Below are 14,513 nucleotides of genomic sequence, written 5' to 3'. Positions count from 1 at the left end.
AGTGAGCCGAAATCATGCCATTGCACTCCAGCCTGAATGACAGAGCAAGACTCCGTCTCAAAAAAAAAAAAGATTCTGTAGTTATATAATATGATAACATTTGTAGAAGCTAGGTAAAGGGCAAAAATTCTTCATATTAGTTTTTGCAACTTTCTTAGTAGGTCTGAAAGCACTTCAAAAGGACAAGTTAGGGAAAATAAAAACAAATTTTAAAAACTATGAGAGCGAAATTCACTTATAATATCGGTTTGTAGAGAGTGTGAACGTACATATTAATTACAAAAATTATATTTATGCTTTCAAACTGGACAAGTAAATTTATCCTTTGATTAGTCAAACATAGACTTATTCAGGTTCTTAAAAGCACACTAAAATTTCAGCATTTATTTTATTATCAGAAGTTGAAAATCAGTATAACAATTGTATGTGAAAATACTTCAATAAGCCTGGTTTGTTCTTGCAATAATCTGAAGAGATCTCTGCTGGGGACTATTTTATTATGACAATCGAGTACTAAATACACTGACTTTCAGATTGTCAACTCCTGGGTGAAAATGGATAGAAGATATTCCATTTGGCAGATGAAATATCAAGACCCCCAAATCCCTTTGCTTAGGAGGTGTAGCTTAGGAAGGGAACCTATTTTTTTTTTTTTTTTTTTTGCGGTTTGCCCTAAAATATACCGATATACCACTTTAAATGCAGTGAGTTCATTTACCAAGAGAAGGAGAAAACTTGGCTCTGTTCTCAGGTAAGTCTACACTTACAAGAAACTAGGCAAAATGATTCCCAGAATCTCTCTTCTTGTACAGGGAAGGGCTTCCTCAACCAAATCTAAGGGAGCCTCTTGTCAAATTGATTGTCTCTAAATTCCACAAAGGACTACATAGAAAATAGAGCCTTTGGGATATGATTAAGACTTCCCAGTAGAATTTTGTCTGCCTTATAAATATCTTTCCCTCACCTAATAAAGCTCCAGAGGATAAGGACTATGCCATTTTCATCATTCATTATTCACTTCATCAACATTTATTTACTCTGAGCCAGACCCTGGACACTAGACATTGAGAACAGAAGACTAAAATATAGTACCTGCCCCTGAAAGGTTCACAGTCTGGCAGAAAGAAAAACAACTTATGATGTAAATGATATGTACTATAGCAGTGACTTCTACAAAATGTTGTAGGAGCCCAGAAAAATGGCCAATTGGGTTTGCTGAAGAAATAATTCAGAGAAGCTTCCATTGTGGGGACAACATGTTACCTGAGCTAAGGAAAAAAAAGAAAAGAAAGAAAGAGGGAAGGAAGGAAGGAAAGAAAGAAAGAGAAAGGAGGGAGGGAGGTAGGGAAGAAAGAAAAAGAAAAGAAAGAAAGGAAAAAGAAAAGAAAGAGAAAGAAAGAAAAAAGAGAAAAAAGAAAAGACGTGGATATGGAAGCATACATAGTGAAGAAGGGAGTGAGGGGAGAAGAGTGGTCTCACAGTGGTTCTTTAGAAAGTGAAAAGGCAGGAGTGAACTGGTTACCCTAAGAAGGAAAATGATGATATTAGATATGCTCAGCTGACACGCAGCAAAAGACAGGAAGCTAGTCTTCGTTTCCCAGACTTCCTCAGCTAGGGTTCCAGTTCTAATTAGATGCACTGGTAGAATATTAGGAGAACAAATGTGAAGAGGAGGCCATCTTCCTGCTGCTGTTGGTCAGCAAGGTCATGGAGACGGTTTTTCTTCAGTGTCACTCTAGCATGCAGTCTTGATCTTTGTGAGAGTAGGAGGCAACAGCAGCAAAGCTGGCAAGAACTTTCTGATCCTGGCTTCCTGGCAGTTGGATCACAGCTCTCAGTAGTCTACTGAACTCAGTGTTGTTATGGTGGCCTACCGGCTTCCCAAAGGGAGAGGTTTCCCTGGCTGGTTAGTCCTGTAGGGTCTGGCGGTTATTCAGGCAGGCCCAATGTAGCACATGGTCCTTTACACTTTCAATGATTTTGGAAGCATTTAATTCTCCTAATTAAGTATCTTTCTAACTAAAAAACTACATTAGTTTCTGTCTTTTGTACTGAACCCTGACTAAAGCAAATGTAAGGGGAAACCATGAGAACTCCATATGTGAATGAGAGTGATACTGCTACCTTTTCTGTTCAAAATGACAAAATAATTACCATTTTAATTAAGAAGATGAATTGATTATTTTTATATATTCTTAGTCTAATGTTAGGTTAAAATTTGCAACACTTTTTCAAAACAAAGTATTTGTGTTTGTTTTTCAATGGTGCATATTGTCTCATTTAGGCCATTTCTTTTTCTTTTTCTTTCTTCTTTTTTTTTTTAAGAAACGAAGTTTTGCTTTGTCACCCAAGCTGGAGTGCAATGGCACAAACACAACTCACTGCAGCCTCGAACTCCTGGGGTCAAGTGGTCTTCCCAGCTCAGCCTCCCTATGGCTGGGACTACTGGCACATGTCACCATGCCTGGCTAAATGTATGCTTGAGTGGAAGTATCAACTTATTTTAAAATGTTAATTTACTTTTCAAATAATATTAGACTTATTGCATTTTATATTAGATCTATTTAATATTAAATTTTTTTCTTTGTGATAACATTGAATCACTAACATTATTAACTACATATTTTAAAATGCTTTTATACAAATGATGTCCAGAAAAGGTCTCTCTATTATTTGCTCTAGTTCCCTAGAATTTTCTCTTTGATTTTGTCACATGTATATGTTTAACATATAAAATGGACCGAGGGAAAGTATTAATTAGAACAAAAAAGCTAAACCTATCAGCTTCCAGTTTGCATAAGTCTGATCAATAAGAATACATTTCTATATTATTCCCTTCCACTTACTGAGATGGAAGTTCCCAGGAAACTGAATTTTTCAAATTCCTACCTATTCATCAGTCCTCCAGAGAGAGGTCTAGATTGGAGAATGCTTTGTTTAGCACAACATGGTAATGAATTTCTTAATTTACAAAAATGTGTACAAAGAAATCCAAGAGAGTAAAGAGCCCAATTTGTCTACTGTATAAAACAAGGAAAAATCTGAATTTCAGAGGCAACCCTAGGGAAAAGTAACAGAGCTCAGGGGCAGAGAGAAAAGATTCAGAAGGGTGAGAAATATTCTAGAAGGAGTGAAGAAAAGTAGGTAGTCAGGAACAGTGGGAAAAGACATGAGGTGGGCCTACAGGGATCGCCAGTAACTCCTAGATATCAATACCTAATATTTCTTATTTAAGTTGTGGCTTTATGTTATGGATTAAAGCATATAAAGAGATAGGAAAGCCAACGACACTCTAACACTGGGAAGAAGAAGAGTGGAAGTGGAGAACCGAGCAAGAAAGATTGAGAAGAAAGGATTACGGAGGTGAGAAGAAAAGCAGAAGCCTGTGAGATGTCCTGGAGAGTGGGAGAAGGTAAGTGATCCCTCAGGTTCTTGGACTTAAATACCATCTATGCACTGGTAATTCTGTAGGGGAAGAAAAACATTTCCCTACCCTGTTAGGCTCTGTACCTGAGGCCTATGAATGAAACTGACAAAAAGATTAACAGAAGAAAAGCATACCAATTTTATTTGATGTTAATATTTTTACCATTCATGAGAGCTTCATGGAAAAGAAGTGAAAAATCAAAGAAGTGATTAGACTTTGGGGCTTATATACCATCTTAACAAAGGATGATAAATTGAGGAGAAGTAACTACATAAAGAAAATGGGGTTTGGGCTTATAGAAGTGGTCAACTGTGAGAATATAAAAATATAGGGGAAACTAATGGTGGATAAGGATTACAGTAAGGTTTCTTTGTGCAGACTCATCTTGGTGCTGTCTCCATTTCTAGTGATAAGGGTTATTTTCCTTGTTTTGGTGTGGGAGAAGAATGGGGACCCTTTGTGAGAAATTATGCTCTGCTTCTAGGCAGATAAAGGCAGAGAGCTCTTCCTGTGTCCGATTTTCTCAATTGCCTTCAGATCAAAATTATCCTTATGCCGAAGAGGCATATTTAGGGTGACATATTCTGATCTCATTCAACTTCCAAACCTCCAGCCAAGACTTCTCCCTTGACCTCTACTTCTGATATAGTTGGCTGTACATTCCACATTTCCACTTGGATGTCCATTAGGCTTCTTCACATTAACACACCAAAAACTAAATTCCTATTCTTCTCATACCAAACTTCTTTCACTCATGTTTCTCATTTTAGTAAGTTAAATTCCATCCTTCTGGTTGGTCAAACCAAAAATCTTAGAGTTAGCCTTGATTCCTCTCTTCCCCTCATATTCAGAATCTCAGTAACTCTACCTTCAAAACATCATCAGAATCCAAGAACGTCCCACTACTTCTATAGCAAACACGGGACTAAGCCAAGTCTAAGCCATCATCATCTCTCACCTGTTTGCTGCAATAACCTACTAAGTTCCTACTTCTATCACTCTACCCCTTCTCACAAACTATTCACAACACAGCAGTCAGAATCCTTTCTAAATAGAAGCCATTTTATGTCATTCTTCTAACCCTAATCCAGTTTGGCACTTCTGAAAGCCCTCATTTCACTCAAAAGCCAAAGTTATTACAATGGCCTACAAAACCCTATGCAATCTAGCCCCATTTCCCTTCTGATCTTATCCCCTACTCTCCTTCCTCTTTTGAATCTGCTTCAGCCACTGACCTCCATACTATTCTTCAAACACTTCTGCAATCTCTCACCTCTCGACTTTTGTAAATGCTGTTCACTCCACCTTAAGTGCAGTTCCCTAGGATATGCACTGGACTTGCTCCCTCTTCTCCTTCATGCCTTTTTTGGTCAAAGAAATCTCCTCAAAGAGGACTGCCCTGATCATTTAAGCTACAATTACACCCTCCTTCCCACTACAAGCTGTCCCTTTACCCTGCTTTGTTTCTCTCCTTTTAACATACAATGGGCCCTCCCTATCTGAGGGTCCACATCTGCTGATTCAACCAATTGAAAATACTTGGGGAAAAAAACCAGAAAATAATAATGCCACAACAAAAATAATACAAATTTTAAAGTTATATAGTATAAAAACTAGTTACATAGCATTTATGTTGTATTAGGTATCATAAGTAATCTAGAGATGATCTAACATATACAAGAGAATGTGCAGAGGTTATATGCAAATACTGTATCATTTCACATGTGGGACTTAAGCATCTGCAGATTTGGATATCAAAAATCTAGAACTAATCCAGATTTATTCACTGTCATTCACTGTTCCAGATTTTTGACAGGTGTCCTGGAATTAATCCCCAGCTGATACTGAGGGATGGTTGTACCATATGATTTGCTTTCTTGGGTTTTACAGTCTCCTCTCTTCTTCCCAAAATATAAGCTCCACAAGAGCAGGATGTTTGCCTCTTGATCACTAGTATATCCTCAGTGCCTAGAACAAGGACTGGCACATAATAAGCCCTCAATAAACATTTGTTTAATGAATGAACATAACTCTTTCCTCAAAAACCTCCAGTAAAGTCTCTTGTAACTAAGAGTTTTGTTTTGACAAAAGAAAGAACAGGGGCCAGGTGGGGTGGCTCATGCCTGTAGTCACAGCACTTTGAGAGGCTGAGGCAGGCAGACTGCTTGAGCCCAGGAGTTCAAGACCAGCCTGGGCAACATGGAGAAACCCATCTTTACAAAACATTAAAAAATTCAAGTGGCACGTGGTGCCATAACCTGTGGTTCCAGCTATTCAGGAGGCTGAGGTGGGAGAATCCCTTGAGCCCAGGAGGTAGAGGTCGCAATGAGCTGAGATTGCACCACTGCACTGCAGCCTAGGCAACAGAGCAAGACCCTGTCTTCAAAAAACAAAACAAAACAAAAAACAAAAACTCCTCATTTGGGAGTGAAATAACAGTCAAATGAATGACAGGAGTAAAGCTGTAAATTCAAAAGTAAGTTGGAACTAGAAGTGGAGAAACTCCTTACTACCACCATAAATGATATAGATGGTGTGCTGGGAAGAGGATCTTAACTATTTTTACATAAATATTAAATGGAAAGGAGACCCAGAAATCTGAGGTTATATGTGTAAACACAAGCCATCACTCATGCTACTATACACAATGGGGAGTCATGGGAGGGTTTTTAACAAGGGAGCAAAAGGTCTGGAGTGTCAAGAGCATAGAATTGAGAACAATTAGGAGGCCACTGCAATACTAGTTCACACAGGTAATGATAAAGACTTGAACAAGGCAATGGCATTGGGAATGATGAGGGAGGGAAGAATTCCAAACATCTCAGCTATAGAATCAACAGGATTGGTAACCAATTGGCAAAAGGCATAGTTGAGATACATCCAAGGTTTCTAGCATGAGTAATTGAGTAAGCAAAAATGCAGTTATTAGAGTTTTACAGTAAAAGGATCAAGTTTTGCTGGGGAAATGGTGATTTTTAGTTGGACATCCAGTAAAAATATCCAGAAGAAATCTGTAAATAAACATGAATGCAGTATTTTGGAATTAATCTGTAACAGAATGCACAAACAGAAGAGACAAGAGGAAGGTGAACATATAAAAACAATGGCCAGAACACGTGAGAATTGGATATAAGGAGAGAAACCAATGAGAAATCAGAAAGAAGTTGATATACATGCCAAAGAAGAAAAATAACTCAAGAAGAACAGTCAGAATTGTCAAATACTGAGTAAGATGCTAGCTAAAAGGAGGTATTAGATTTAACAAAATCATTCTTACCAGATGGAGGAGGTAGAAACCAAATTGTTGTAGTCTAAATAAGGAGTGAATGACAATGAGAAAATGGGGACACTAAATTAAAACTCTGCTGATGAAGAAAATAGTAGGGCAGTAATTTGAGGGTGAGCCATTGTCCATAAAGGATTTTTATTCCCCACCATAGTCCTAACCTGACATTTGACATCTATCTAGTAAGGCACTCAATACCCACTGAATGCAATAATATTTTCATTTATAGACCAGGTCTCCTATAAAATGGTCCGGTGTTCTCCAAATAAAACAGCACAATACAGACCCATCGTTATGGGTGGGTAGAGGGATTGAAGGAAATAAAGACATTTCATCTTCTATATTATGTTTTGGGTTAATTGGTAAGAAAAATTACTTATTTCCCACCCAATCTCTGACTATACACACACCCAAATTATAGATTATAGAGGAGAAAGGAATTAAATGAATCCCAAGACCAGAACTGCATAGTCCAAAAAAAAAAAAAAAAAAACCCAAAACTTCAGCAATCTTACTTTATTAAAAAATTAGGCATCAAGATGCTGCAATATGCCTTACTGACACATCTAATTGCTCTTAGGTTAGCTATATAATACGGGAGACCTGGAAAACCTGGAAAAAATTTTAATGGTATAACAAATGCTTATAACCTAACAAGTGAAAAAAGCAGCTGCTATATTGCATATGATCTCAATTTGGGAAACAGGAAAAATATAAATAATACACACACACAAAGTCGGAATAAATACTATAAGAAAATAAACCGAACAGTCACAGTGGCTCACGCCTGTAGTTTCCAGTTACTCAGGAGGCAGAAACAGGTGGATCGTTTGAGTTCAGGAGTTCAAGACCAGCCTGGGCAACATAAGGAAATTCCATCTCCACACACAAAAAAATAAAAATTAGTCAGGTGTATTGGTGCATGCCTGTAGTCCCAGCTACTCAGGAGGCCGAGGAGGGAGATCAGTTGAGACCAGGAGTTGCATGACTCAGTGAGCCGAGATGGCGCCACTGCACTCCAGCTTGGGCAATATAGAGCGAGACTCAGTCAAAAGAAAGAAGAAAGAAAGAAAGAGAGGAAAACAAAAAAGAAAAGAACACATCTTTCTTTTCTGAATCTTTCCAATTTTCTTCAATTAAAAACTCTTTAAAGATCTCCATAAAGTCAGTCATGGGAATTTCTATCTAAGCACTTAACCAGCAATTTACGCTCCCTCTCTTTGGTCTAGGTGGCTCTAAAATAACAACAAAGGCTACAATAATTGAAAGTCGCCAGACTTGAAATAGACTGCAGCCTTCTTCCTTCCCATCTGCTTAGAATCTTTGTCCTATTCATCTTCCTTACACTTCCCTGGGTTCTCTGACATCTAGATTCTAACGGTGAGTTGTGAGAAGCAACCCGGAAAACGGAATGGTGACTCCAGTTTGTTCAAAGCGAGCTGTATTACCCCGCACATTGCATGGGAAAAGATAGTTGGCTCGGGTCTAGACGACTCTGTCGTCTACCACTTGTGGAGCCTTAGATAAGTCAGTTCGTATCTCTGGCCCTCCACGGTCTCGGTCTTGTCATCTTTTACATGGAATATGATGAAATTTACAGTATATTGCAGGAACTGCCTCCGGTAAAGGCTTCTCGGATTCGGTAGGTCTCAGTCGATCCCTCTGAGGAAGGCCGCACCCTAAATGCACAGAATGTGACTCTGAGGGGGTGGGGTCGGGGAATCTACATTTTAGTAGCTTCTCAGGTGATTCAGATGCTCAGTCAAGTTTGAGAAACCACGACTCTTCCCAGCCCTCCTGTTCTCTGATCCACTTCTCTGCTTCCTCCTGGGGATTCTCCAGTTCCCGCACAACAGGAGCGAAGGGAACAGACGAGAGCAAGCACCGCCAACTAGCGCAGGTCCAGCCGAGCGGCCGACCACCCCTTCCCCCGGCGCCAGCCGGCTGGTTACATAACGGATCTCGAGGCGCGCTCTCGCGAGGTTTCCACCGCCCCCTCCTCGCTCCACGTCAGAGGGAATCGGGCGGAGCAGCCAACATGGCGGAACGCAGGAGACACAAGAAACGGATCCAGGTAGCAAAGCCGAGCTCTGGGGCAGGGGGCTTCAGCGCGCTGGAAAGTGGAAGGAGCAGGGAAAGCTCCCTAAAAGGGCGCGCGAAAGCAGGGCGAAGTGGGGAGAGATTCCGCCGCTAGGCAGCTGGCTGTACGCTGAGCTGTTGTGAGGGGCCTGAGGGGGGGGCGGTGTTGGTGACGGCGGAGACAGAGACGGAGGTGGTAGTGGAGCAGCAGAGGAAGGAAGGAGGCGCCGTGCTCTGAATCCGGCCGCCGGCCCCGAGTTCCTGTGGTCGTGCCGTCCCGGGCCTGAGCTGGGAGGTCAGCCTCCTCTGGGGCGCAGACACTGACCCTTCCCGAGGCACCTCCGCTCCCTTCACCCCATCTTCTGGCCTTAGCTATCTTGAAATTAAGGCCACGGTAATTGGGGTAGCAGGAGGCGGAGGACTGACCTAAAGCAGCTGGTTCTTTGTGCGCATAGACCGTAGGGGAGAATGATCTGGACTTGGTCAGCTGCTCCGGGGCCCAGGCGGCGATCTGCTCATCCAGATATTCAGTTGCGTTGCCCATCTTTCCCCTCAATATTATTAACTTAATACTCCTTTTGAAGCTTGCCGGCTTTTTTCCAGGCGACGTGGTGTAAACAACCACGACCTCGGTGCTGCAAGGAACTGGTGGCTCCCTGAAACCTTTCGCGTGCCAGTGTGTCATCCTCGTAACCTACATAACATCCCTCCCTTATTCCACATGCATGTCATTTGTGAATTTCTTCCTTGCGATTTTCCCCCGTTCTTGTTCTTTCCCAAGAGGATTAATTATGTAGAACATCTTGGACTCAGGATATTTATTAGTCGTCTCATCAGCTGATGTGCTGAGAAATCTTCATAAGGCCTCCATAAATTGATCACATGTATTAAATTGTTACTATACTTACCATAAATTGTTATACTCATTGTCTCTCTGTTCCTTACCATTGCTAAGAATGATTTTTTCTGTCTTCCATTTTATCCCTTCATTTTTTTTTTATCAATTTATTGGCTTACACTACAGGTGTTTTGAGCTATGCAAGTTAAAATTCTTCTGGAAAGTTTTTAAGTGATATGAAAAAGACACACATGATCATCAAATTTGAAATTTCGCAATTTGGCAGAAATAAAGTAGTTCCGAGCAGGGTATAGAAGGGAATTAGAAAGAGGCAGATAGATCAGACTAGGTCTTAAGATCAGTAAAAGTTTCTAATTATACTGTTCTTAATCTTTCAGGACTTAGTGTTACTCTTCTGACATGGGTATACAATATTTTATTGGATTGTATGTTGAAATTGTCAGATTTGTACTTACTGAACTCCTTAGGTTTGCACTTGACAGTACGATTTTATGCCCTTTAATACTCATTGTTTTACAAGTCCAGTTGCTCTTTAATATTGTTATAAGGGTTATATAATTCACCTTTTGAATAGCTGCTATTGTTTTAGTTTTGATCTTATGTTAAACAGAGGCAGTGGAGTAATATAGCGACAGTGGCAGAGAGCTAAAACTTGAGCCAGACTGCCTGTTTGTACCCTGCCTCCACCAATTATTGGCTCAGTAACTTTGAGCAAGTTAATTTTTACCTCAATTTCTGCATCTGTAAGAAGGGATATTTACCTCAAAAGGAAGAAAGAAAAAAAACCTCATAAGGTTGCTGTGAAAATAATAGGCGAGTCAACTTATTTATTAGGAGTTATTAAAAGTGTTTGGCATGTAACCCTTCCCTTCTATTCTACTCCTTACCTAGGATGAAGGATTTAGGTTGGATTGTTATTTTGGTTTTTGTTAGGCACTCTTTGATATGCAGAAGAAAGATTAACAGCTCTTTATTTAGTAAATAATCTATTAGGTTGGGAGTTAGGGAGAGTATAGCAATTTACTTTCTGTTATTTGAGGATTGATTATTAAAAATCTACTTGTCATACTGCAAAATTGTGACATTTATTTTTCCGTCCTTGAAATTTTCTGCATGGCTGTGTAAAATGTTTGTGGGAGATTTTAGAGTACTACTTGTACGCATCCTAACACATTTATGAAAACATACTAACCTAGAAAGTACCTCAGGTTTATCCTTCCAGATAATCAGAAACTCTATAATACATCACTTGTGATAAAAAGATCAAATGTAATGAAAAGTTCAGAGTTGCAGAATTTTTTAGGCAAAAGGTCTGTAATACCAGCTGAGTTTCTGTCATTTGTTAATTGATGTTTTATGTTTAGAAAGATGTTTATGTTTAATAGATTCAGTGATCTTTAATTGTAGTTTGCACGTTAGGGAGAAATGTTTGATACAAACAAATAAGTTCAGGGTTAAACAAAAGTAGCTAATTTGTTTGCTTTTTCTGTGTAATTCAGTGTAATTTTAGATTCTCATGTCCCATCAAAGTTTCAAGTAAGAGAACTACTGTCACATTTCTTTCTTGGACTCACATTACTGATCACTGAAAACCAGAAGTGAGCTACATGTACTCATACAGTAACTACAAATAGGCTAACAACGTGCTGCTGCATACTAGAAGCTGATTTACAATCCTGGTATCAAGAAATTTTAGAGTTAAAAAGGATCTAGTAGGGTTTGTTTGGATCCCCTTTTCATAGATTCAGCCTTACATGAAAGCAGAGTGGTGATTCTGCAGCTTACTGATCTCACCCAACATCCTTGTTTTTCAGATAAACTGAGGTCCAGTGAGGTTTTGTGACTTAATCTAGGATCATCAATCAAGATAGTAAAGCCAGATTTAGACCAGGTCTTCTAATTCCCAATTGAATACTCTTTCCGTCTCACAATAGATAAAAAATAAGTTGCTCTGAAATACCTTGATCCTGACGTCTTTATATTGAATTGTACAACATAAAGACTTCATGTGACTTCTCCCTGCTAAAGAGAATCATCCCATTCAGTATTCTGCTTATATGTAAAATATCCAGTTGAGTTTTGAGACATTTAAATGGCTAATTCTTAGAACTTTCATAACCCTCCATTAGTTATTTTTGTTGCACCCATTGTCTTCCTGACAAGCAGTAAAACCTTGACATATCATGGGCATATGTGCTTAATTTCAGGAAAGGGAGGAAAAGAGAAAATTTAGGACTATATAGCCAGACTATACAGGTCTGAGGTCTCATTCAGAATTTTCTGAGGAAAAGAGAACGAACCCAGGAAGCCAGTCCTAAATCAGAAAACTCCCCCCAGTGGCTTAATGGAGGACTTTGCAGTTTAGCAAACCCATTGCTAAGGAAAGAGTACAGAAGGAGGGAGTTGGAGGTATTACAGAAGGGCCCTGCTGTTGTCTAGATACTCTTGTAAGTCTTTATTTGTAGCACACTGTGTTACTAATGATTGAGGTCGCCTGCAGCTTTCAGATTTTATTGTTAACCTACTATTTGCATTTTCACAAATATTTTTTACTGCTTGAACCAAGCCTTTTTCTTTTTTGCTCACTTCATCGTTGACAGACCAACTAAGCTCATTTTTATTGGCTGTAGTAATTTTTAAAAGTTCCTCTGTATCATAAATTCTGTGAGATTGATGCCCATGGCAAACTTACTCTTGATGTAGTATTTTTTTTCTCAAAAAGGTTAAATATTGGCTAAAGTAACTTAGAAATGGCAACTTCTATTTTATTATGGTATTTGCGTGTTGATGTATGCTAAAGTAAAAATCGTATTTGTTAAATAATTTTATAAGAGTGTTCTAACCAAACTTCCAATTTAAACAATTTTGAATTGTGAGTTACAGCGCCCAGTGTATTGGTATTGGGTGCAAAGAAAGGAAAAGCAGTCCAGCCTAAATTTATTGGCTCTTAGCGTCCTTATTTTTTTTTTTTTCCCATTTATTTATTTTATTGCATTTTAGGTTTTGGTAGCGTCCTTATTTTAAGACAGTTGTGCTCATTGATTGAACTAAGAAGTTCTCTCCATTTGTTTGAAGATTGATGGGTTGGTTTCTCTTTATTAGTGGGTGCTACTATTCCCAAAAGGCCTTTACTTCATTAGAAGTCTTCTAGAAAAGTTATAAAAAATATTCTGTTCACATCAAAAGAGAACAAAGAGGGGAAGCACTGTAGTCCAATGTATAAACAAAAAAAAGAGGAGCAGTGAAAGTGAAAACTCCATGCACGTTGGATGTGATGGCTTGTGCTTGTAATTCCAACTATCTGTTCATGTTCTCATGATACTCTTTTTTTTTTTTAAGTGACGAGGTCTCACTCTGGTGCCCAAGCTGGAATGCAGTGATGGCATCATAGCTCACTACAGCCTTAAATTCCTGGGCTCAAGTGGATCTTCTGGCCTCAACCTCCCAACTAGCTGGGACTATAGGTGTGCACCACCTCATCTACCTAATTTTTAAAATTTTTTTTGTAGAGGTGAAGTCTCACTTTGTTACGCAGGCTGGTCTTTAACTCCTGGTCTCAGGTGATCCACCTTGGCCTCCCAAAGTGGTGGGGATTACAAGCATGAGCCACTGAACCCTGCCTCTCATGGTACTCTTCTACAGCAATCTATCTTTCTGGCTTCAAATCCCAAGCAATAGCACAAATTATCTTGTTGCATTAAAGGGAGTCTACAATATGGTAACTTATTATAAATTAATAAATTGCAATACTTTAAGAAAGTATCAGTAAACAAGTTAATCCTGTCTAGTTGAGAGAGATTATCCAGGTCCATGTTTTCTGGATCTCTTCCTTTCATTGCCACTTGGTAGTGCCTTGACAAAGGAAAGGATGCAGTTTTGGAAAAGTTTGGTGACCTTGAAATTAATTGTTAAAATGAGATTTTTAAATTTTGTGCATACATACCATATCAGATTCTCTATTGCATAATACATATAACTTCCCAATTTTTTATGTATCCTAATATTTAATCAGGGTTTACGTGTAATCCCTCTGTCAGCAGTCAGTAGATTAGTATATTTATGGCTGTGTTCAGGAATGTACATGTAGTATATGTATATATATATCATGCCTAAATTTGATATGATCATTCTCTACAATCACCTTCCTCCCAAATTTCCTTTCTGCTGATAAAATTAGAAATCTGACATCTTTACCTAGCCATTTCATTCATCCTTTATCATTGAGTTCTATCTGTTCTACATTTGAAAAGTTTCAGATATCTAAATTTTTTTTCCCATTTATAGTCCAGTATCACATCACAACTTACTTGAATATTACAGCAGTCTTCCATCCATTCCACTGCCTTATGCATTTTTTCCCAATTCATCCTTCACACAGCCACCAAAATCATGTCTAAATTATTTTTCTAATTATGTCCTATTCAAAAACTACTAGTGGTTTTTCTGCTGCTTACAGGGTAAAGTAGAAATTCCCCAGCCTACCTTGATGGCTCTTTATTTTACTTTTACACACTTAACCTCCCAATAGTTTCTAACTTGTTTCTATACTGAAGCCAAATTTTGTGTCATTGTCAGCCACAATATTTATGGCTTTTTAATCAATTTACCCAAAACTTGTTCATCTTTCAAAATTCAGCTTCCTCTTCCAATGTTCCCATCCACATTGATAATCTCACTTCTACCTTGTTGCCCAGGCTAGAGTGCAGTGTCGTGATCTCGGTTTACTGCAGCCTCAACCTCCCAGGGCTCAGGTGGTCCTCTCGCCTCAGCCTCCTGAGCATCTGGAAATACAGATGTACACCACCACACCCAGCTAATTTTTCTTTTTCTTTCTTTCTTTTCTTTTCTTTTTTTTTTTTGTA

At 38.9% G+C, this 14,513-nt stretch overlaps 1 protein-coding gene across 1 annotated transcript in view; it reads left to right on the top strand.

Annotated features, from left to right (window-relative positions):
• Window positions 1–7,882: 7,882 nt before the first annotated feature.
• SEC62 (SEC62 homolog, preprotein translocation factor) overlaps window positions 7,883–14,513 on the top strand; it is a 41,139-nt gene continuing 34,508 nt past the window's right edge. Inside the window, exon 1 of the mRNA XM_017501977.2 lies at window positions 7,883–8,787. Within this exon, the coding sequence (XP_017357466.1) occupies window positions 8,752–8,787 (36 nt within the window). The 5' untranslated portion in view covers window positions 7,883–8,751. The remainder of the gene's footprint in view (window positions 8,788–14,513) is intronic.

Source organism: Cebus imitator, unplaced genomic scaffold (genome assembly GCF_001604975.1).
Source record: "Cebus imitator isolate Cc_AM_T3 unplaced genomic scaffold, Cebus_imitator-1.0 Scaffold287, whole genome shotgun sequence".
NCBI lineage: Eukaryota > Metazoa > Chordata > Mammalia > Primates > Cebidae > Cebus > Cebus imitator.
The sequence above is the reverse complement of the archived record's forward strand: the minus strand, read 5'-3'. Positions and strand labels throughout refer to the sequence as shown.